General features: G+C 40.1%; 1 protein-coding gene across 7 annotated transcripts in view; it reads left to right on the top strand.

Annotated features, from left to right (window-relative positions):
- Positions 1-22,058, top strand: part of AHR (aryl hydrocarbon receptor) — a 145,966-nt gene that overhangs the window by 91,861 nt on the left and 32,047 nt on the right. For all 7 annotated transcript variants that reach the window (XM_033930957.1, XM_033930952.1, XM_033930951.1 and 4 more), the window contains 2 exons: positions 8,421-8,623; positions 16,170-16,279. In XM_033930957.1, coding sequence (XP_033786848.1) covers positions 8,421-8,623; positions 16,170-16,279 — 313 coding nt within the window. The remainder of the gene's footprint in view (positions 1-8,420; positions 8,624-16,169; positions 16,280-22,058) is intronic.

The following is a 22,058-nucleotide window of genomic DNA, read 5'->3' as shown; positions in this document are numbered from 1 at the left end:
GAAGTCAACATGGATTTAGTTAAGGGAAAAGAGCCTCACTAATCTAATACATTTCTTTGAAGGGGTAAATAAACATGTGGATAAAGGTGTGCCAATCCTTATTTTATATCTGGATTTTCCAAAGGCATTTGACAAAGTACCTCTTGAATGACTCCTGAAGAAATTAGAAAGTCATGGATTAGGAGGTAATGTCTTGTGGATTAAGAACTGGTTAAAGATAGAAACAGAGTAGGGTTAAATTGTCAGTATTCTAAATGGAGATGGGTAGATAGTGGGTTTCAAAAACCCAATAATTCCTAATTGCCTTAATCAATTATCCACTACCATATTCATTAGGTTGAGAGCAAATGCAACAGTAATTATTATACAGACACTCTGCTCTTGTTTAAACTGGAAAACAAAAGCCTCAGAACTCTATCAGGGGAAGTTGCCCTCTGACTTGAAAAGATAAATTAATATCATAGCCAAAAAAAAAACTTCAGCATATATCTCAAACTTAACACAATGTGCTTTCAAATGTTCAGATCAGTTTCACAAACTTAACAATGCATAAATGTTCATATCAGTTTGACTAATTTTCAATATTAAGACAAACCTATCTTCCCAACTACAGTAAACAGCAAGATACGATCTTTCCGATGGTGGCCAGCATTTTGCCAACAGGCTGCTTTAGGATTTTAAGAGACCAAATCTGGAAAAGAAATGCATCATAACAGGAAGTGAGGTCACCAAACTTGTTATGTGTCTCCAAAATAGCAATCTAATAAAGTTGTTCTTGTTTCAAAAACAACTGGAAGAAGTAAGGTCATCAAAGCATATAAAAGAAGGTGTCTGGAGCAGGCAGCCGTACTCTGCAAAGCCAGGAGCATGAATATATGCCAGCAACAAGTGCGCTAGTGTCAAGAGGATTCAGTAAGTTACAAAGACAGTGTTTCTTTTACAGATTCAGTCTTTTAAAAACATGAAGCAGCCTATTGGCAAAATACTGCCCACCGTTGAAAGGATTGGACATATGAATAGTTAAGGAAAGGAGAATTGAAACTTAAAGATGAGGCCCCGGACAGCGAATTATAGACGAGATGATATATAATAAACACTGGGAAAAAGGAACCCTAGCGTAACAGACATCTGTAGAGAAATTTGCACCCAAAAAATGGTAAGAATGTGCATAAAAACTGACATCACATCTTTGTCATATCTTTCTTTCCAATTGGCTGCAAGGTCTCTTAGAACAAATTCTAGACATACGTCATGAACTATGACTACTGGTTCAGTTATGGCCTGAATCAAAGAATAGGTCAGGAGCAATGAGGAGTCAAAGTAGGCCTTACATTTTTTGCTATAATTTTTTTCACATAGTTTGCTGGCCCATAAAAAAGAGCAATAAGGGTGGCACATAAGAAACATAAAAAGAAGTCCAAACTGTTCCCTCAGCAGTAAAAACTTCCTCACCTTCACAGCATTTTGAAATTCACCGCTGCCACAGGTCCCAGTGAAATAACAAGAGTTTTCTGCTGTGTCTTCGGGTGGAAGAGATCCCGAAGATTTGGATTTGGACATCACTCTCTCCTCCGGCTGCTATACCACCACTGCACCCATCTTCCCCTATGACTCAGCTAGGAGAAACTCATGAGAGAGAACTCATAGGGGAAACCCCATTTTGAGGGGCTGTTGCTGTGAAGATTGCAGAATTCCGGAAGATCCTAGAGTAATCTCTGATAATTTTTCTCAGTTGGTGAAACCTGCAGTGGTGATCTTAGAGAACATAAGGGAGGCTCTCTCAAAGCTGAATTTTATGGTCTCTAAGTCTTCCCAGGAAGTGGCTGTTTTTGTGAGTATTATAGATAGTCTGGGGAAAAAATATAGGCAAGGATGAATTTGCTTCTGAATTGAACTCTATTAAAGACAATATTAAAACTCTTCAAGACCTAATATCTGACATTACTAAAGATAAAATATTGTTAAATAGAAAGATTGAGTGGATAGAGAGTTATAATTGTAGACTAAGGGCTTCTTTTACTAAGGTGCACTAGCGTTTTTAGCGCATGCTGAATTGCCACTTGCACTAACCCTGCGCTATGCGCCAAAAACTAACAACAGCTCAATGCTGGTGTTAGCGTCTAGTGTGTGCGACACGCTAAATGTAGCTAATGTAGCATGCGCTAAAACTGCTAGCACAGCTTAGTAATAGGAGCCCTAAGTTTGCATCTTCTGAACCTACCAAAGTCTTTGGTGATAACTCCCATGGAAATTTTCAAGAAATATAGATATTCAGTGATGTACCCCTGAAAATATTCCATCCATGAATCAAATTTATTATATTCCAACAAAGAAAGGCATGGGCGTGACTCATAGACAGATGTGATTTTGAATGCTGAAGAGGATTTGAATATTACAGAATTACTTGACTCTTCTCTGTCTGAAAGAGCTATATTACTTGTTTCTTTTGTTTTTGAACAAGAAGTTAATGCAGTATTCCCAAGTGTAATTTTATGGGAAAAAGATTTGGATGTTTCCAGATGTGTCAAGACACAACACAGGAAGTTGTTCTTGGCTATGAGATCTGAAACTGTGATTCCTGGATCTTCATTTTTATTGGCTTATCTTTGCAAATGTTTGGTTAAATATCTTTGTGTTAAATCTTTTTTTTATCTCCTGAATAAATATGAGCCTTTCTGGACATGAAGAGTAGTTTCTCGGATAAATTAGCTTTACTTGAATGGCTATTTAGGATATAGTGGGACATTTCTTGTAATTAATGGTTCTCTTCACCTTTTCTTGGTCCTTCCCCCTTTGACGATGGTCTAATGAAGATATTGAGAAATTTTTCCCCTTTCCTTTATATGTTTTCTTTTATATTTTTCCTTCCATATTCCCTGATAAAGTGTAATTCTTGTGAAAAAGTTTGAAATTTCTAATAAAAATGAAATTAAAAGAAAAGGAGCAACAAAAATTAGAGGTAAGACAAACTGCAAAGAAAAAAAAAAAGTAATAAAGCAAAAAGCAGAAAGTGTATAGGTTCAAAATTGTCTTTAATTGCAAAGTGGTCCTAGGTAGAACTTGCCCAACATGTTTCAGTGCCTTAGCATGTATGTCAGGGGTATTAATCACTAAATATATCTTGAGTTTAAAGTACATAACACATATACATCCACCTATAAAAACAAACACAAAAAGTACAATAAAACATCATAATTTTAAAAAAGAAAAAAACATAATTAAAAACCATAATCTTTCCAAACACTGCAAGAAAAACCATCAGCTTATCAAAATTAAACCAATTTTCAGAGTTTCAAAATCTAAAAGCAGAAAGTTGCAGCATATTGTAAAAGGTTGCAAAGTCTTCTAAAATTTGATTTCAAACATAAAACAAATCTTAGTTTAAAAATTTGCACATCATCACTCTAAAATTGAAATTTTGCTCATAAAAATGTTTTCTATGTATACAAAGCATTGGGTGTGAAAGTAAAACTAAAAGCAACTCCCGATTTTGTTTGCATAAAAAAAAAATTTACCTGGAAAACGGAGATTTTTGCATAAAACAGGGTCCCACAGTATATGCTAACTGAAAGCTGCTTCAAAGGCTTAAAAACACTTTTTTTCCCCCTCCGGAAACATAATTAATGATGCTAAAAAACGGCTTTAAAATGTATTTATAAAACAGCGATTTAAAAAAAAAAAAAAAAAAGAGTGCATATACGCTTTTTGCTTTATTCTATAAAAAAAGGAGGCAAACTCATGTTAGGTTCCAAACTTTGCATAGGAACTTGGTACCAGGGGGGTTGTACTATCTAAAAAATTTCAGTCTACAAAACCTGGGCAAAGTTGCTGTTTTGAGTTATACAGATTATGGCACTCTGAAGGTGGCCTCCATTCAGCTTCCTTTAAATCGCGAACCAATGGAAATACAGCTGAAAAATTGTACATGATTTAGTTTGAAAACAAAAACTGTGGATACAGATGTTCTGGAGATAATTTATTAAACACTGACACATAAAACCATGAAAATTCAATTAAAAAAGTACAGTGATAAAAAATACTGTGATAAAAATCCAACCGGACCCTACACGGTCCGTGTTTCGGTGAACACGCCTTCCTCAGGGGTCCTAAAAGGAAGAGGTAATGATGAATAATGATAAGAAGAAAGATAAGAAGTGACTATAATGACAATCTGGAGCATGCATATTAATGTCCACACAAAATTTTATTCAATTTGGAGGAGGTTGAATGTGGATGATTTTCAAAATTGGTCCACTCGTTGTGGAATGTCCCATCTGTAAAGCAGCCATTTGGTCATCAATCTATACCTTTACTTCCCATTACTGTTTAGAGAGTCATTCCAGACAGGACAGTCAATTTGGACAAGCAGGTCTGCAAAATTTATTCTCCTCTTAAACTCCACCTTCCCTCCAACTCTATTGGTTTTACCAGACTCCTGGTAGTTACCAATAGCACTATTAGAGGCATGATCCTGGCAGCTTGGGAATCCCAGATATTATGCTTGTTCTCAGGGAAAACAGTTACTCAGCTGTAGCAGATGTTCAAGTTTAGCAAGCATATATTCTCACAACCCTCACACCTCTAATAGTTGGCTTCTTTGCTGTCATACTGTACTGCAGGTCCCGCAAGCTAACATCAGGCAGGAAGGCACAAACATAAGTGCGGTATGGGCAGTCATAAACATTTAAAGTGTCAGTACACTTTTGACTTTCTGTGCCAGGTTCCATGGATTATGTCAAGCAAATGTAAGAATATATGCCTGCTGTCCTCTGTGCTATCAAGGAAAATGCATGATCTGGACATGTCACAGGCGCCAGTTAGAGAATCGCTTTGCAGCTGAGCTGATCGCGGCAAGGAAATCTCCCTGCTGTGATCAGTTCAGTGACCGCAGCAGGAAACCCCCCAGCTAAGAAGTCAGCCTTAGGTACCTGGGCCAACTGGAATCTTAGGCCTCCCTCCCAGTGCATTCTGGAATGCAGTGGGAGTGGCCTAAGACTCCGATTGGTCAGATCTCTTAAGTCACTCCCACGGAGGGCTATCAGGGCCTTAGGCCCCTCCCTGGTGCATCCCAACCTTGTGGAACGTCATAGGTTTAGGAGATAGGGGAGGAAGTAGTTCCTTTAGAGCAGGGGTCTCAAAGTCCCTCCTTGAGGGCCGCAATCCAGTCAGGTTTTCAGGATTTCCCCAATGAATATGCATGAGATCTATGTGCATGCACTGCTTACAATGCATATTCATTGGTGAAATCCTGAAAACCTGACTGGATTGCAGCCCTCAAGGAGGGACTTTGAGATCCCTGCTTTAAAGTGAACTTGGAAGTTCCAGAGGAGAGCTGAATCGGTTATTCCGCTGTTTTCGAGACGATTTAAAAGTAAATTGTGGTCTATCGTGTCAAAAGCAGCCGATAGATCGAGGGAAATCAAGAGAACAGATTTTCTATGGTCATGAAAATAGGAAGTGGTAAGACCGAGCAGAGACAGTTCCGTTGAATTGTTTGGGCGAAATCCAGTTTGGTTCAGGTGAAGAGTATTCATTTGTTCATAGAATTCTGAGATCTGGCGAAAGACAATTTTTTCTGTTAGTTTGGCGATAAATGGTAGGTTAGCAATGGGTTTGTAGTTGACACTAGTGCTGCCCGATTCAGGAAAAAAAAATTTGATTCGATTCAGCCCATTGATTTTTCAATTCTATTCGATTTTCTTGCCCAATTGGGTGTTTTTTTTTTAAAACATCCTGGTGGGTTTATTTTATAACTTCTTCACCCTTTTATAGTCTCTTCACCCCCTTTGCCTTCTCCTAACCACACTGACGCTGTGGTGTAAACAAACAAAAAATACTTTTCCTCTCTCTTTTAAATCCTAGCTCATGTTGCGGTCTATCACGGTGCAGGCAAGCACCAACAGCAGGAGCATTGTCTATCGAGGCAGTTAGTAGAACCACCACTGCCGTCTGCAGTCATCGTACCAGTGGGAGGCAAGGGGGGAAGCCGGACACCAGCACTTTCCGACTGACCCTCCCCCCTCGCCCTGTAAAGCAGGAGTGGAAGTGGCCAGCCAGCAAGAGGCAGCGCTGCCGCTCCTGCTTTAGGGGGGAGGGGGGAGGGTCGGTCAGCGAATCGGGAGACCAATTTTTTTTGTTTGTTTGTTTGTTTGTTTGTTTTGAATCGATTCTAATCGATTCACCTGAAGTGACTAGGTGAATCAATTCGAATCGTGAATCGGGCAGCACTAGTTGAGACTTTGACTTGCGTCCAGGGTTTGGTTTTTAACTTGGGGAAAACTAGGGCTGATTTCTAAAATTGTGGAACAACGTTGCTTGAAAGACTTTGAATAATATTTTCTAGCAGATATGGACCAAATGATGAAAATAATTTTTTTAGTATTGTAGAAGGAATGTTCTCTAATGGGTTGTTAGAGGTGTTCATAGATTGGGTAGTTTTCAGTAATTCAGCTAAAGAAGGAAGTTTGAATTTTGAGAGTGTACTAACAGGGAAGTGATAGTCCTGGTTTGAGGGATCTGCAGGGTTTTAGGTGGAACTGTTGCTAAAATTTGATCGGATATCTTTTATTTTTTGGTCGAAGTAATTGGACAAATCAGTAGCTGATGGTTGGTCAGGTGAGGTTAGAGTTTTTTTTGTTTTTGGATAAAAGGAAAGAGATCGAACTATGGCATAAAGGGCTGAGGTATTACAAGCTGTTGTGATACAGTTTGAGTACACTTCCCCCTCCCCATTCGCGGTTTCGACAATCGCGATTTCACATATTCGCGATTTTTGGGGGAGGGGGAAAAATAAGAAAAAATCCCATATTTTAGCCTTCCCCCCGGCATCCCGGGCTCACCTGGTGGTCTAGCAGGCTTTCAGGGCAGGAGCGATCTTCCTATGCTCCTGCCCCGTGTAGATCGCCAATAGGAAATGGCTGCCGTGAGCTCCCGTCGTAGTCTCGAGAGACTATGGGAACTCACAGCAGCCATTTCCTATTGATGATCTGCACGGGGCAGGAGCGTAGGAAGAATGCTCCTGCACCGAAAGCCTGCTAGACCACCAGGTAAGGCCGGGATGCCAGGGGGAAGGCGAGAGGGAGGCGGGGGTGGGTCAGAGCCGGACCAGAAGATATTTGCGGTATTTCACCATTCGTGGTCCGGCTCTGCCCCTATCCCCCGTGAATCCGGAGGGAGAAGTGTAGTACTCTTTTTTTTGCAGTTTGTATTGCATGTTTGTAAAGGGTAGCTAATTGTTTATATTGGTAGAGGGAAGAAGAGGAATGTGATTTCCTCCATTTATGTTCTGAAGAACGGAGTTGAAGGCGGAGGAGTTTCAGGTTCTCCACTGCGGAAGGGGAGGAGTTCATGATCTTAAAGTGATGCCCTTCTGCAGATTTGTGGTTAGTGGGAATCAACAGCTAAAGTATGGATCCTGTGTATATTTAACAGAAACAAGATTATCAAGGTAAGAACGTAGTTTTTCGTTTGAGCTCTGCTCTGCTACTATCATTTTTAATTCTCTAATCTGTTACAGTTAAATTTTTACTTCTGGTAAAAAGTTCACATTTAAAACTATGGGAAAAAGGATTATATATTGTGGAAATTAGTTAATAAATAGATTTAGGGTTTTTTAAAAACTGAAGATTAACTAGTTTCGTACTTTAATCCTATTCTCCATCTTTTTGAATATTTTGTGGACCTCTCCTGCAGACTGGTTTTCTCAGTAAATAACTTGGTTATTATTCAGAATGATTTAACCAGTTAAAAATGGCCACTGACCAGTTAAATCGCTGTTCAAGGCTATCCATAATTTTCAACAGCTCTTAACCAGTTATTGCCACTGAAAATTAGTGGTTAGTGCCTAATTGAAAACTGGCTATTTGGGGGGCACTCTGGGGACAGGGTCAGGACTTGGTAGTTGAGTGCCAATATTCAGCACTTAACCATTCAGGGTGACCACATAAAACACAGTCCTGTCTTTATGCAGCAACGTATGACCAGTTAAATTCGGAAAATCAACTTAACAGCTATGTGATAGCCAGTGCCGCATAAACCAGATATTCAATGCTGAAGCACAGAGATGATATGGCATTGAATATACAGGAATAATTCTGGCAGCAGTCAGCAAAACACTTACTACCAACAGCTAAATATTTACCCCAACAAGTATAATGGATAGATTGGAAGAGGAATCCAAACATAATGGAAATAGCATTGCTTTTATTGTCTAAAACTCATGAAAGATCCAGTAGTACCAGGATTTAGAGACATGAACAAAAATGAGTCGACGTCAATGATTTTTTTTTTGTCATATTAGCTAATCAAAGCACTCATAACTGGTGATGTTTCCATAATGAAAATGCTGTGATAACAGGCTTTAGAGGATTTATTTATAATAGAGAATTGCAAGTGTCAAAACTTTTATTCTTCCTCTCAAGGCTATGAATTTTCAAGGACGGTTGAAGTTTCTTCATGGACAAAATAAGAAAGGAAATGATGGATCAGTGATTCCTCCTCAGCTGGCACTATTTGCATTGGCTTCTCCTCTGCAGTCTCCATCTATCTTAGAGATTCGAACGAAAAACTTTATTTTCAGAACTAAACACAAACTAGACTTCACTCCTATGGGTTGTGATGCAAAGTAAGTGACCAAACAAATACATAATAACTAATTTCTTCCTTGGGAGCAACTTTTCAGTTACATTTTCCCTGTAAATGCTGTGTTACCTATCAGAATGTTAGATATATATTTTATGATCCTGATCAATTAAATTTCTTCTTAGAGGGCAAGACAGCTTCTAGAGCTCCAGATTCTCCCATGGAGTCCCTCAGCCAGGCAGTTTGTTAAATCCAACTACACTCTGTAATGTGATTAGTTATGAGTTATTCCTCAGAACCAACTTCCCTTGGAGGTGATGGTCTCTCTCTCCTTATTTTGTGGACTCTGAATTAGTCATATATGTGGAATTATTTTATAATTTATTGATTGTTTCTTATTTCAATTGTTAATTTCTTTAAATTGTTGTTCAACAATTAGTGAAAAATATTTAAAAAACTAATTTCTTTACTTAATCTCAAAACAGAATTATCTGAGCTACCATTAAGTAGATTAATATGTCCTAAATAATTAGTGCAGTCTTCCTTGTTGTATGTTCAAGTACATTCTGTCTAAATGTAACTACAGACTTGACCTTAGTGTTTTACAAAGGCTTATAATAAAAATAGAATGAAAATATGAAAAGGGGGGGGGGACAATGAAATCTGCTATTGGAATCAGAAATATGCAGAAAGTCACAGTAATGTGATATAGTTGATTCACTTATCCAGTACAGATTCAAAGAGATTTACATGATAAGAGGCCCATGCAGTATCATGGGGAGATAGTTACATCACATTGTAGAGGAAGGTTACTTTGTTGTAAGAGAGGGACGTAGTTACATCACATGGTAGAGCATTATTTTGGAGAGAGGACAGAGTCACTGAACTGAAAAGAATTTGTTAAACAAGTATGTTTTCAGTCTTTTCCTGAAGGTGAGGTAGTTCAGTTCTGTTCTTACAGATGCTGGAAGGATGTTCTAGATTGTTGTAGTGGCGTATGTGAAAAGGGTGTGAATATTTGCTTGTATTTCACTCCCTTGGATGAGGGGATGATCAGCTTGGGAGTGTTGTTTATCCTGGTTGAGATGAAGAAGGAATTGAAGAACAGGTGGGTTATCTTCTCTGGTGAGTTGGTGTTTAGTGCATGGTGTACAACACAGGAAAGTTTAAACAAGGTTTGGTCATTTACTGGCATCCAGTGAAGTATGCAGAGGTGGAGTTGTGTTTTCTTAAGCCGAATATCAGCCTGATTGCAGTGTTCTGAGTCAATTGGAGTTTATGCATGAGATTATGCCCATGTAGAGAGAATTGCAGTAGTCAAGGTGTGTTAGGATTAGCATTTTGACCAGAATTGAAAAGTGGTTACTATAAAAGTAAAACTTGATCAGTCTCAATTGCTTTAAACTGTAGAAAGTCTTTGTTCAGAAGTTGGATAGTTGAAATTCGTGGGAAACTGTGAAGTCTAGCAGGATTCTAATAACAGAAAAAAATAATTTTAATTTAATTTCTGGTACTCTTCCTTACCCACGGACCCCTTTGTTACCATACGTCTGTCTGTCCTTGATATTTTAACTATAGAATTTCCCTCTCTTTTTTTTTCTTTAATATAGCATTGTAAACAGTCTAGGTAACCACTGATAGACGATATATCAAATATGAAATAAATATGGAAACTTGGTTAATTTCCCCTAACTGTAAGCTACGCAGAAGGCATCATCTACAATTTCTTTTGCTCCACCTTTTTCCTCAGTGGGCTGTACTGCTTCTCTTCAGTTTTTCCTTCTGGAAGCGAGTTACGAGAGGGTGCTGTAAAGTTCTCAGTCCAACCAAGAAGGGAATGACGTGAGACCATGACATTTACAAGTTAATTCACATATTCACCCTTAAGTTCAACACACTTGGCATATCATGTCTGAAGTTTCTGTAACCCTTCCAAAAAATACTCTGATATCTGGTTACTGAAATACTGCTCTGTTGCTGCAATCTCTTCTGAATCACTCGAAAATTGTCACCATTTCAAACTCTTTTTAAGGTTTGGAAACAGAAATAGTCAGATGGAGCAAGATCTGGTCAGTAGGGTGGATGGTCTATGCATTGAAATCCCAACTGCGTCAAATCATCCATCGTTTTGCCAGTTTTTTGAGCAGGTACAATATCTTGCAAAATGAAAACAACTTTCTGCAGCTTCCCTCTCTTTTTTTCTTTCAGTGCCTCCTTTAATTAGCACAGCAAATTACAGTTTATCCCCTTGGAAGATAGTTAGTAGAACATCTTCCTGATCCCAAAACACTGGCCATGACCTTTCCTGCTGTATTTTTGGGTCTTGTATTTCCTTGGCCTTGGAGAACCTGAGTGCTGCCATTGCTTGAGCTGTTGTTTTGTGTCAGGATCATAGTGGTGTAGCCATTTTTCATCAACAGTAACTAGCCATTCAAAAACGTTGGCACCAGCTCACTGAAAATGCTACAAAATCAACTTGACGTGTCCAATCGATGATGTTTCTCATCGGTATTCAAATATTTGGGCACCCACTTGGCTGACAGCTTCTACATACCCAGCTGCTCGTGGATTATTCAACACGTTCCCTGGATATCTGTAGTGTCTCATCAATTGTTTAAGCCAATATTCGTTGATTTGCCAAAATCAGAACATAAACATGGTCAACAATTTCAGGAATTGATACCGTTTGAATCCTCCCAGACCTTGCTGCATCTTCAGTCTCAATCTCCACACTGAAAATTTGCACACCACTTTTTGCTGTGGAGTATGATGGGCATTTATCAATCAGTGCATCATACATTCATGGATTTCTTTTGGATTTTTCTTCTGCAGGAAGTTTTCTACATAAGTCTCACAAAATCTGGTGGCAAAGCCCTGAGCATGAAGCCCAGAAGACACCTTCAGGAACTCAGTATGTCTCCTCTTGGGCTCCATGGTGTCCACACATCTGTTCTTCACCAAATCATCATCCAAGGGCTCTGGAAGAGATTTTCTCCCTGAAAAACAAGCCACCTGCGATTCCTGAGCCCTAGAGGTACCAGAAGGGGCTAATCCCATGGCACCCACACCCCTCACATGCCCCGCAGCACATGGTGCAAGTCTGGCATTATATAGATGTATAAAGGTCTGAGGAGTCAATTGCACTCAATTTTAAGCCAAATCAAGGGGTTTTAAGGTAGGTAAAGATGTGTTTTTTTTATTTAGAATGAGAATTCCAAGGTGGTCACAGTGGCAGCATTTTGGTGCAGAAAATCAGCCTGTGAAAGCTAAATAGCCGGTACTCACTGTGCTGTACTGGTGCTTTTTGCCTGCTTCAGTTCACACTTACATGATTGCATTACTTCCGCTCCCCAGTAAAATATTGCTGAAAATAATACGTACAACAAAGGTTACAATCATACCTTGAGCAAGAACTACCTGAAGTTCAGACTGGTTTCAGAAAAGGTCAAGGAACTAGAGAAATTACTGCAATGTTAGATATTGGAGAAGAGTAAAGAATATCTTAGCTTTATTGATTACAGCAAAGCTTTTGACTGTGTAGATCATGATATCTATGGAGAACTCTAGCGCAAATGGGAATACCAAAACATATAATTCAGCTGATAAAGAACATCTAAGAAAATCAAAAAGCTGCAGCGAGAACTGAATATGGCAACAATGATTGGTTCAATCTTTACATTGAAGATATTTTCAGAAAAGCAAATTTGGAAGGAGAGCTTGGTTTTAAAGTTGGTAATTGAAATATAAACAACCTGTATTATACAGATGACATAGCACTCATTGCCAGTTGTAAAGAAGACATGTTACAATTAAACATAGACAATTCATTCATATTAAAGACAAAAGTTAAAATAGTGAACATTAACACATAAAACATGTGAGCGAACTGAGCAACAGAACATCCCTCTCAACATAATATAAGGAAAACAAAGATTATGAACATGGAAAATGAAGATTTTGAGCTTGAAGGTGATAAAATAGAGGTTGTAAAGAGTTTTAATCTTTTGGGTTCTTCAGTAAACAAGGAAGCAACTAGCAGTACAGAATAACACAGGGAAAAAATTTGTCCCCATCTCTGCCCCGTCCCCGCGAGCTCGGTTCCCGCCCTGTCCCGTCCCCGTGAGCTCAGTCCCCGCCCCGTCCCCGTGAACTCAGTCCCTGTCCTTGCAAACCATCTCCCTTCTGTGTTCCTATTTTCCCCATTTCTAATATCTCCCCTCTGTATCTATATACTCCCTCCTGTGTCTGGAATTGCCCCTCTTGTGTCCATATACCATCCCCATTTATCTCCCCTTTATGTCTCTGTCCCTATGCCCCCATGTCCATAATTTCCCCTCTGTTTGTTACCTTCCTGTGTCCAGATTTCCCCTCTCTTCCTCTTTCACACCAATGTGTCTCTCTCCAACCCCATCTAGCTTCTTTCCCTCTTTCTCCCCCCGCTCCCAGCATCTGGCTTACCTGCCTGTCCTTCTTCCCTTTCTCTTTCCTACTCTTCGGCCAGTTTTGCTTTGGTGTCCTTCCCTCCCCCCCCCCCCCAAGCTCCATGAAAAACTCTAATATATTTTTTTTTTAAAAAAAAGGTTCATTTCAGCTGGGTCCTCTGTCCCCAGCAGCAGCCCCCTCCCTCTCTCTCGCCCGCTGTGGTCCGTGCATCTCCCTCCCTCCCTTGCCCTTACCTTTACTGGCGATTTTTCTCTTTACCAAGCAGACTCTTGCAGCTGGCTGGCTGCCTGAAACTTCTCCTCTGCACTGATACAACTTCCTGTTTCCGGTTGCATTAGAGGAGAAGTTTCAGAAAGACAGACAACCTCAAGTGACTTCAGGAAATGCTCCAGCTGTTTGTTAAGAGAAAAATCGCCAGCGAAGGTAAAGGCAAGGGAGGGAGGGAGATGCACGGACTGCGCGATTGGATTTTAAGTATTTTGCACACGTTCCCTCAATTAACTGCGGGGACAAGGCCATTCATCGCTCCACGGGGCAGTGAATAGTCTTCTCCCTGTACCCACAGCGACCAGATTTTTTCTTGTCCCCGTTTCAGTGGGCTAGCCGCGGGTAATAGTCACTGTGTCATTCTCTAACTAGCAGTGAAAAAATACTCCGCAAAATAGCAATTGGTCTCTCTATAATGAAGGCTCTTGATAAGGTATTTAAAGGCAAGAAAATAATAGTTAAAACAAAGATCAGACTGGTCCATCCACTCATTTTCTCAGTGGTCAATTACAGATGTTACGGAAACAAATCAGAGAGAGGATTGACTCTTTTGAACTCTGATGTGTGCAGTGGACCACCAGAAGAACTAACAACTCGATTTTGGAAAAGATCAGATTTGTTATGCCACTTGAAGTCCACATGATAAAGTTATGACTATCTTATTTTGGTCACACTGTTACAGGAGAGAGATCACTGGAGAATGGCGACATGTTTGGGAAGATCGAAGTAACCAGGCGAAGAGGGTGACCTGCAACTAGGTGGCTGGATGTGTTGACAATTACTATGGGGATAACTCTGGAAGACCTCATCAAATTAGCACTTGACTGACTTCTTTTTGGATCTTTAACTCATCAAGTCGTTAGCACTTGTACCCAAGTCGATGGCACCTAAAAAAAAACAGCTCACACTGCAAGTGGAATCTGGAGAAGATCAGTGCTTCAAACAAGTATATGAAAGAGTCGATAAAGCTGCAATCTTTGGGCTTCTATTTGGACCAAAGTTAGACTGAGACCTCAGAAACAATGGGAGGAGGGAACACAGCCAGCACCTGCTAAGCATTTTGCAGACCACCACAGGGCCAAACAGCCTGTGCTCAAGCGCCTGATAAATCGGGGGCAAGCCTAGCTTCCAGAGAAGCGGACCCCAAACTGCACAAATGAAAATGCAGGCCAGCTAAACAGGTTCCCGAAAGGTTTCTCTGTTAGCTGCAGATTGCTAGTCGGATAGTCTGTATCTTCTTCTAGGCAGAGCTGTCCCAGGACTACTGAGGTCCTCTTGAACACAGAAAGCCTTCAGATTCTGCTAAAACCTCCAAATAATAAAAATACTCCAAGCAAATTAGAGACACCTTCTAAACAGTTCTCTGCCCAGCCAACTTCATAAATTCTGTAGCTGAAAAGAATGTTGTTTTATTTTGCAAGGTGCCGATTTGCAGAATCGTAATGCTAAGTGTTGACAATGTTTCAGATCATTGATTGAACCATGTCAACGGTGGAATTTTCAAGTGTGGAACTCCAAGCCATTATTTATTTATTTATTCATTCATTCAATTTTCTTTACCATTCTCCCAGGGGAGCTCAAATTGGTTTTACATGAAGTTATTCAGGTACTCAAGCATCACGAAGTTCCTATTCCTGCGGAAGAAAACAGCAATATTGTGTGGTTATTTTGATGTAGTTTTGTTTTGTTATGAAGATTATGTGTAACATTTTGTGTTTGTTTTATTTTAATCCACTTAGGCCATAAGTGGAAAAGAAATTTTAATAATAAATAAATGCCCATCATACTCCACAGGGAAGAAGTGGTGTGCAAACTTTCAGCATGGAGATTTTGAAGATGCTGCAAGGTCTGGGAGGCCTCAAACTGTGTCAGCTCTTGAAACTGTTGATCACATCCATGACCTGATTTTGGCAGATCGGCGAATATCAGCTAAAACAATTGATGAGACACTACAGATATCCAGGGAATGTGTTGGGTGTATAATCCTCGAGCATCTGGGTATGAAGAAGCTGTTGGCCAAATGGGTACCCAAATGCTGATGTGAAACAACATTGATTGGACAGTCCAAGTTGATTTTGCAGCATTTTCAGTGAGCTGGTGCCAATGTTTTAGATTGACTAGTTACGGCTGATGAAATGTGGTTACACCACTATGATCCCGAGACAAAACAACGGTCTATGCAATGGTAGCACTCTGGTTCTCCAAGGCCAAGGAAATTCAAACCCCAAAAGTCAGCAGGAAAGGTCATGGCCACAGAGTTTTGGGATCAGGGAAGGTGTTGTAATGACCAACTATCTTCCAAGGGGCCAAACTGTAACTTGCTTTGCTGATTAAAGGAGGCATTGAAAGAAAAATGGAAAAGGAAGCTGCGGAAAGGAGTTTTCTTTTTGCAAGACAATGTACCTGCTCACAAGACTGGCAAAACCGCGCTAGCGGTTTTAAGCACAGAGACGCACTGAATGACCCGCACTGCTCTCGATGCTCATAGGAACTCAATGAGCGTCGGGAGCAGCGCGGGCCTATCAGTGTGGCTCTCTGTGCTAAAAATCGCTAGTGTGGTTTTGTAGAACAGAGGGTTAGTGTAGATAGAAATAAATGAGCAAGCTAAATGGGTAAGGCTTTCTGCTCTCTTGGACTGTGTTAATAGAAAGTTTTGACCTATGTATTTAAAAAGAATAAAAAATTCTTTCCTTTTTCCTTTTTTTATGTGAATGGAATTCTTTTCAAAATTGTTTGCATTTGTATATTGTAAACCGCTTTTATCCTTTTTGGGCATTATACGCGGTATATAAAGTTTTTAATAAATATAAATTGTACTGCACATTGTTATATTAATTTTTAAACTGTACTGTATTATTTTGATTTTTTTGTTGTTATAGAGGGAAACTTGTGCTTGGATACACAGACATAGAATTATGTATGAGAGGAACAGGATATCAGTTTATTCATGCTGCTGACATGCTGTATTGTGCAGAAAACCATGTCCGAAGTAAGTTGCATTCACTTTGATAGAATTTATGAATATGCTACATGTAATACAATGATCTAAATGATCTAATTTCAAATAGCCTGAATGATTAAAGCATGATTCTTTCTGTTATAAAAGACTAACTTTATCCCTTTATTGTTCAAGTTGGTATTACTCTAAAAGGAATTTAACGTAATAGTTTTAAGTTAGAACTGTTGCTGGTTGGGTGATTCCATGACTCAGACTATAATGCTTCAGTGAAGGAATTCTAAGTTTGGGTCCCTCAGGTATTGGGGATTTGGACTGGACATGCTATACAGGTGGTGCGCTGAGACTCTGGAGGAAGAAAGCACTGATACCAACCTGGCACCTACTGCCAAAAAATCAGAGCTTAACTTCTTGGGTCTTGGGTGTTAATTAGACCTTGATAGCTCTTATGCATATACAGATTGGGCCAAAAGTAGGTATACAGCATTTTTTCATTATTAATTTTTATTGTACAGTGTAGGTATTGAATAGGTTTAATACACTATTAAACGATAATCAAGTAAAAGTGAAACAATGTAATTGATACAAAAAATTCACACGAATGTTGTTTATGACACGTAAAAGAAAAAGAAAAAAATGAATGAATACTATATTATTTTTGGCCCACCCTGTATATTGCAAGACATCCTCAAAATCCAATTGGCTAAGAGCTTCTCAAGCTTGAGCTTAAAAGCCATTGTTCTAGGCCAGTGTTTCTCAACTTCTTCAAGCCAAGTACCCCCTAAGTCTAACAAATATCAATCAAGTACCCCCACTCAAGCTCTGCCCCAGACCCCCACCCCCATAATAACAGTACAAATTGTAATGCAATTTCTTCCATCCATTTTTCATATACACACAATATAATCTTATTAATGCATAATGGTAACCACAAAATTAAAATTAAAAAACCACAAAGCACACGGTATGCAGGGAAAATCTTAATTATCATTTATATTTGGGGGTTTTCAAAGAGGTCAAGGCAGATGACTTTAAAATATGCAATGTCACCTCAATAACAACTATATAAAAATAAACAAATATAGTGTAAAATATAGACAGCAAATATAAATTCTCAAAATGGACATATTTCGATCACTAAATTGAAAATGAAATCATTTTTCCTACCTTTGTTGATAGGTGATTTCATGAGTCTCTGGTTACACTTCCTTCTGACTGTGCATTCAATATTTTTTTTCTTTCTGCCTCCTGCATGCTTCATCTCCTCTGGACTTCATTCCCTTCCCCAACCAACATCTCTCTCTGTCCCTCCATGAGTCCAACTTTTCTTCCTCTCTTCTCCCTTTTGGAAACATGTCTTCTCTCTCTCTCTCTCTCTCACTGTCCTTGAGAGATCCAGGCATATTTCACAACCCCTTTACTGCCACATTTCTCCCTGTCTCATCCCCTGGAGCATGTGCAGCATTTTTTACCACTGCCCAGCAGCCCCATAACCATTTCTCCTTCTATCACCCCTCTCCAGCACTATGCCACATCTCTCCCTCCATCACTATGTCCAATATTCTTTCACTTTGCATCCCCTTCAATCTGTCCCTCTGTTCCCTCTCCACCACCATATCCAACATTTCTCCCTTTCATCCTTCTCCCCCCCCTACATCTCTGTGTGTGTGTCTCTCTCGCTCGCTCTCTCTCTATGCCCAATTTTCCTCTTTCTTCCTTTCCCCATGTGCACATGTCTTTCCCTCTCACTCCACACCTATATCCAACAATTCTCTTTTCCTGTTCCCTCACCCACCAGCAGCATCTCTTTCCCTCCCTTCCTAACCCCCAGCCCGTCCCACATCTGTCCTCCTCCCTCTCCCCCGTGCAAAATCTGTCCTTCCCTTATTCCCAACTCCAGCCCCCACTCCTCTCAGCTGGATTTGTCCTTTCCCCAGTTCCTGATTCCCCTACCTACCAGCTCCCTGCCACTGTATTTTAAAATCTTCAGGCAGCCAGAGGCACAACAGAGCCAGTTTCTCGCCATCTGCCTGCCTTGGACATATTCTTTCTGCAGCGTTCTCCAGGAAATCCATCACATTTTTGCACATATTGATCTCCTTTGCCAAAGTCTCTTGCAGACTTTCCAGGGAAGGATGTACACAATTCTATTTTCTAATTAGAGGAAAAGATCCATTAACTGAAGCACAGCACATGAAAAACACAGCTTTATGTTTCTTGCTAAAAAGCTACCCTTTTTTTCTGACTAAACAGTGCTCCAATCAGCTCATTCTTGAAAACAAAGAAAGCACATGAACAAAATATATAGATTGCATACATAACTTCATTTGCAAAAGCTTAAAAACAGATAATGACCTTAGCATGGCTTCTACTTCATTGCAAATGGAGGTGTGCAGCTGTACAATGCTGACCTCATTGTGAGATCATCAAGGTGCACCTGCAAGGTAGAAAACCACAATTAAAATATGTGCTGGGATTTGAACCTATGACCTCTGGAAGATGGGAACAGGTCTTTTACCCACTGAGCCACAGCAGAAATAAAAATTAAAGTGAACCCCCAAGAAACTACACTCTTCATACAGTGCAACACCAGAGAAAGACTGACATAGTCCAACCACCACATTACAAATCAACAAATGAAAATAAATTTTAAAAAAGGAAAATGATAGCACTTTATTGGACTTAAATGTATTTTTCAATTAGCTTTCAGAAGCCAAAATCTTCTTCCTTGGGTCAGGACAATATACAGCTATTATGGTATACTGTCCTGACCTGAAGAAGGATGTTGTGGTCTCTAATCAAAAAGGTATTAAGATAACACCTTATTTCCATTTTCTATGTATTTTTACTTATTATTTATTAATACAGCTAGCACACTACTTTATCTTAAACTTTAAAAATATATATATTTTTTTCTACCTTGGTTGTCTGGCTGTTTATTTTTTTCAGTTGTGTTGGTACCAGTCTCTGTTTCCAGCATCTCCCCTTTCTCTTCCACCCTTCAATCATCTCTCCCAAACAACTACCCTCTCTCTCCCTTGTTCTATCCAGAATCCGTCTTCCCCACTTCTATACAGTATCCCATAAGTTTAAGTTTATTTAAATTTGATATACTGCCTATCACGAGTGACTAAGTGGTTTACAAGCAAGTTAAAAACAAACTAAATGAACAATAAAAAAGTAATACAAGATACATAGAGACAGACAGAAAGTAGAGGGAAATGACACACAAGGAGAGGGGAAGAAAAAATACAATGTAATCGTTAAAAGAAAACAAAAATGGGACATAAAGGGAAGGTGTAAAGCAGTGGTCCCAAACTCACGGCCCGGGAGGCCACATGCGGTCCGCCAGGTACTATTTTGAGGCCCTTGGTATGTTTATCATAATCACAAAAGTAAAATAAAACAGTTTCTTGATCATATGTCTCTTTAGCTATACATTACAATATTATTATTAAGACTAGCCATAAGGAAAGATTTATAAACTATAAAGAGTTTTATCTCATGCAAAATTGTCATTTCTTTAATAAGATATTAACTATTATTTCTGAGGCTCTCCCAAGTACCCTCAAATCCAAAATGTGGCCCTGCAAAGGGTTTGAGTTTTGAGACCATTGGTGTAAAGAGAATGGTTTGGTAGTGCCTCCAAATAGAGAGGAAATTATGTTTTGGAAGTGCCTTGAACATAAATGTTTTAAGTTCTGATTTGAATCGGAGTATGCAGTATTCTTGACGAAGATAATTAAGTAGAGCATTCTAGAATGTTGGCGTGGTAACCAAGATGGTTTTATGTGATGTGTCATAAACAATTTGTCAGATAGAAGGGACTGAAAAGAGATTTTGTTGAGAAGAGCATAGTGATCTGGAGGTAGTATAGGGAATTAATAGTTTATTGATAAATGACGAGGAATGATATAGTTTTGACTTAAATGTGAGCAGAATAATTTTAAATGTGATTCAGTGGGATACTGGAAGCCCAGTGAGCATCTTTTAAAAGAGGGGTGACATGGTCAATTTTTTTGGCCTTTTATATAATTTTGACAGCAGTGTTTTATATGATCTGAAGTCACTTTCCTCCTTCCATCCATATCTTACTCTTGTTGTCTACCATCCAGTGTCAGCAACCTCTCTTGCCTTTCCCCCACTTTCATACAGCATCTGTTGTACCTCCTCTTTCCTTTCCATCCAGTATCTCCCCTTCCATCATTTCCCACCTTTATATCTTCCCCACACCAACTGCCCTCTTCCCTCTTCCTCTCTCTTCTACCATCCAGTATCTACCCTCTGTCTCCCCATCCCTTTCTATAAAGCATATACCCACTCTGTCCATCAGTATCTCCTAATATCTCCTCCTTCCATACAGCATCAGTCCCCTCTCTCTTTCTATCCAGTGTCATCCTCTCTCACCTCCTCCCCCTTTCATCACATCTCCCTCCAGTCTCTCCCCTCTTCCATCCAGGCCTTTGTCTCCCTCCATCTATACAGCTTCTTTCCCCTCTTTTCCCTTCCATCCATATCTTCCTCCTGTCTGTCTCCCTTCCATCCAGTATAGGCCACCTCTCTTGTCTCCCCCCAAACTTCCATCCAGCATCTCCCCTTCCATCATCTCTTATCTTTGTTTCTTCCTCACACCATCTGCCCTTTTTCTCTCCCCTCTTCCATCTAGGATTTCCCCTCTGTCTCCCCCATCCCCTTCTATAAAGCATCTGTTCCTCTCTTCCTTTCTATCAGTATCTCCTAGAGTCTTCCCCTTCCATAAAGCATTAGCCCCCTCTCTTTCCATTCAGTGTCTTCCTCTCTCATATCTCCTCCCCCTTTCATCAGATCTCCTTCTTGTCTCTTCCCTACATGACACCTGGCTGCTGCTGCTGCTTCTGTGCCATGCACCAAGAGCAACACTTCTCCTCCTACCTCCCATGGCCACCCCAGCTACTGCTGTTTCTTCTATAAACGAGCAGCAGCAGTATTGGCAAAACAGCCTACCTCACTCTCCTGTGGGGCTGCAATTGCAGCCTCAGTCCTCCGGTCACGCCCCTTTGCCATCCTCTTCCAGTTCTGAGTCAACCGAAAACTGATCATATTGAAGCTGCAAGTGCAACCTGTTTTGCCACTGCTGCCAGGATGGCGGTGGTAGGGAGGTGGGGAAGTGCTGTTATCCCAGGACAAGCAGGCAGCATATTCTCACACATGGTTGAAGTCACTGACGGAGCCCCGGTACGGACACTTGAAAAGTGAATATCAACTTTAAAGTTTAGAAAGTTCGCAATCAGCCCACACCGAGCATGTGCGAGTGCTTTTCCGCCTGACGTAGGCACGCGGTCCCTCAGTTTCTTAGTTTCCTCGTAGCTAAAAAGACGCATTTCAATGGTCGTTGAAATATTTTCAAGCCTTCCCGCTCTCGCATTTGTGATTTTTTTTTTTTTTTAGTCACTCTTGTCTTTATTTTTTCTTTTCTTTTGTTATTTTACCTCTGGTTTAAAAAAAAAATTTCTCACTCCCGGGTTTTGGTACGGCAGGGCCTGTTCATCCACCTTGGCCACCGTGTTTAATTTGTCTGAGGCGGTCTTCCCGTCGATGTCACGTCCGCAGGTGGGATTTAAGAAGTGCGGTTGCTGTGCTCGGCCCATCTCTGTAACTGACCTACATTGCTGATGTCTCCAGTGTCTAGGGCCTGAGCACTATCCGGAAACCTGAACCCGTTGTTATTCCCTTCAGAAGAGGACTTTAAAAAACCGCCTTCTTCAACAGCAGTGACTGTTCGGTGTAGCTATGGAGGGGGGAGTCGACTTCGCTACCGACACCGGTGGCAACC

This window comes from Geotrypetes seraphini, chromosome 2 (genome assembly GCF_902459505.1).
Source record: "Geotrypetes seraphini chromosome 2, aGeoSer1.1, whole genome shotgun sequence".
NCBI classification, from domain to species: Eukaryota; Metazoa; Chordata; class Amphibia; order Gymnophiona; family Dermophiidae; genus Geotrypetes; species Geotrypetes seraphini.
Note: the sequence above shows the minus strand (reverse complement) of the source record. Positions and strands in the feature narration are given on the sequence as shown.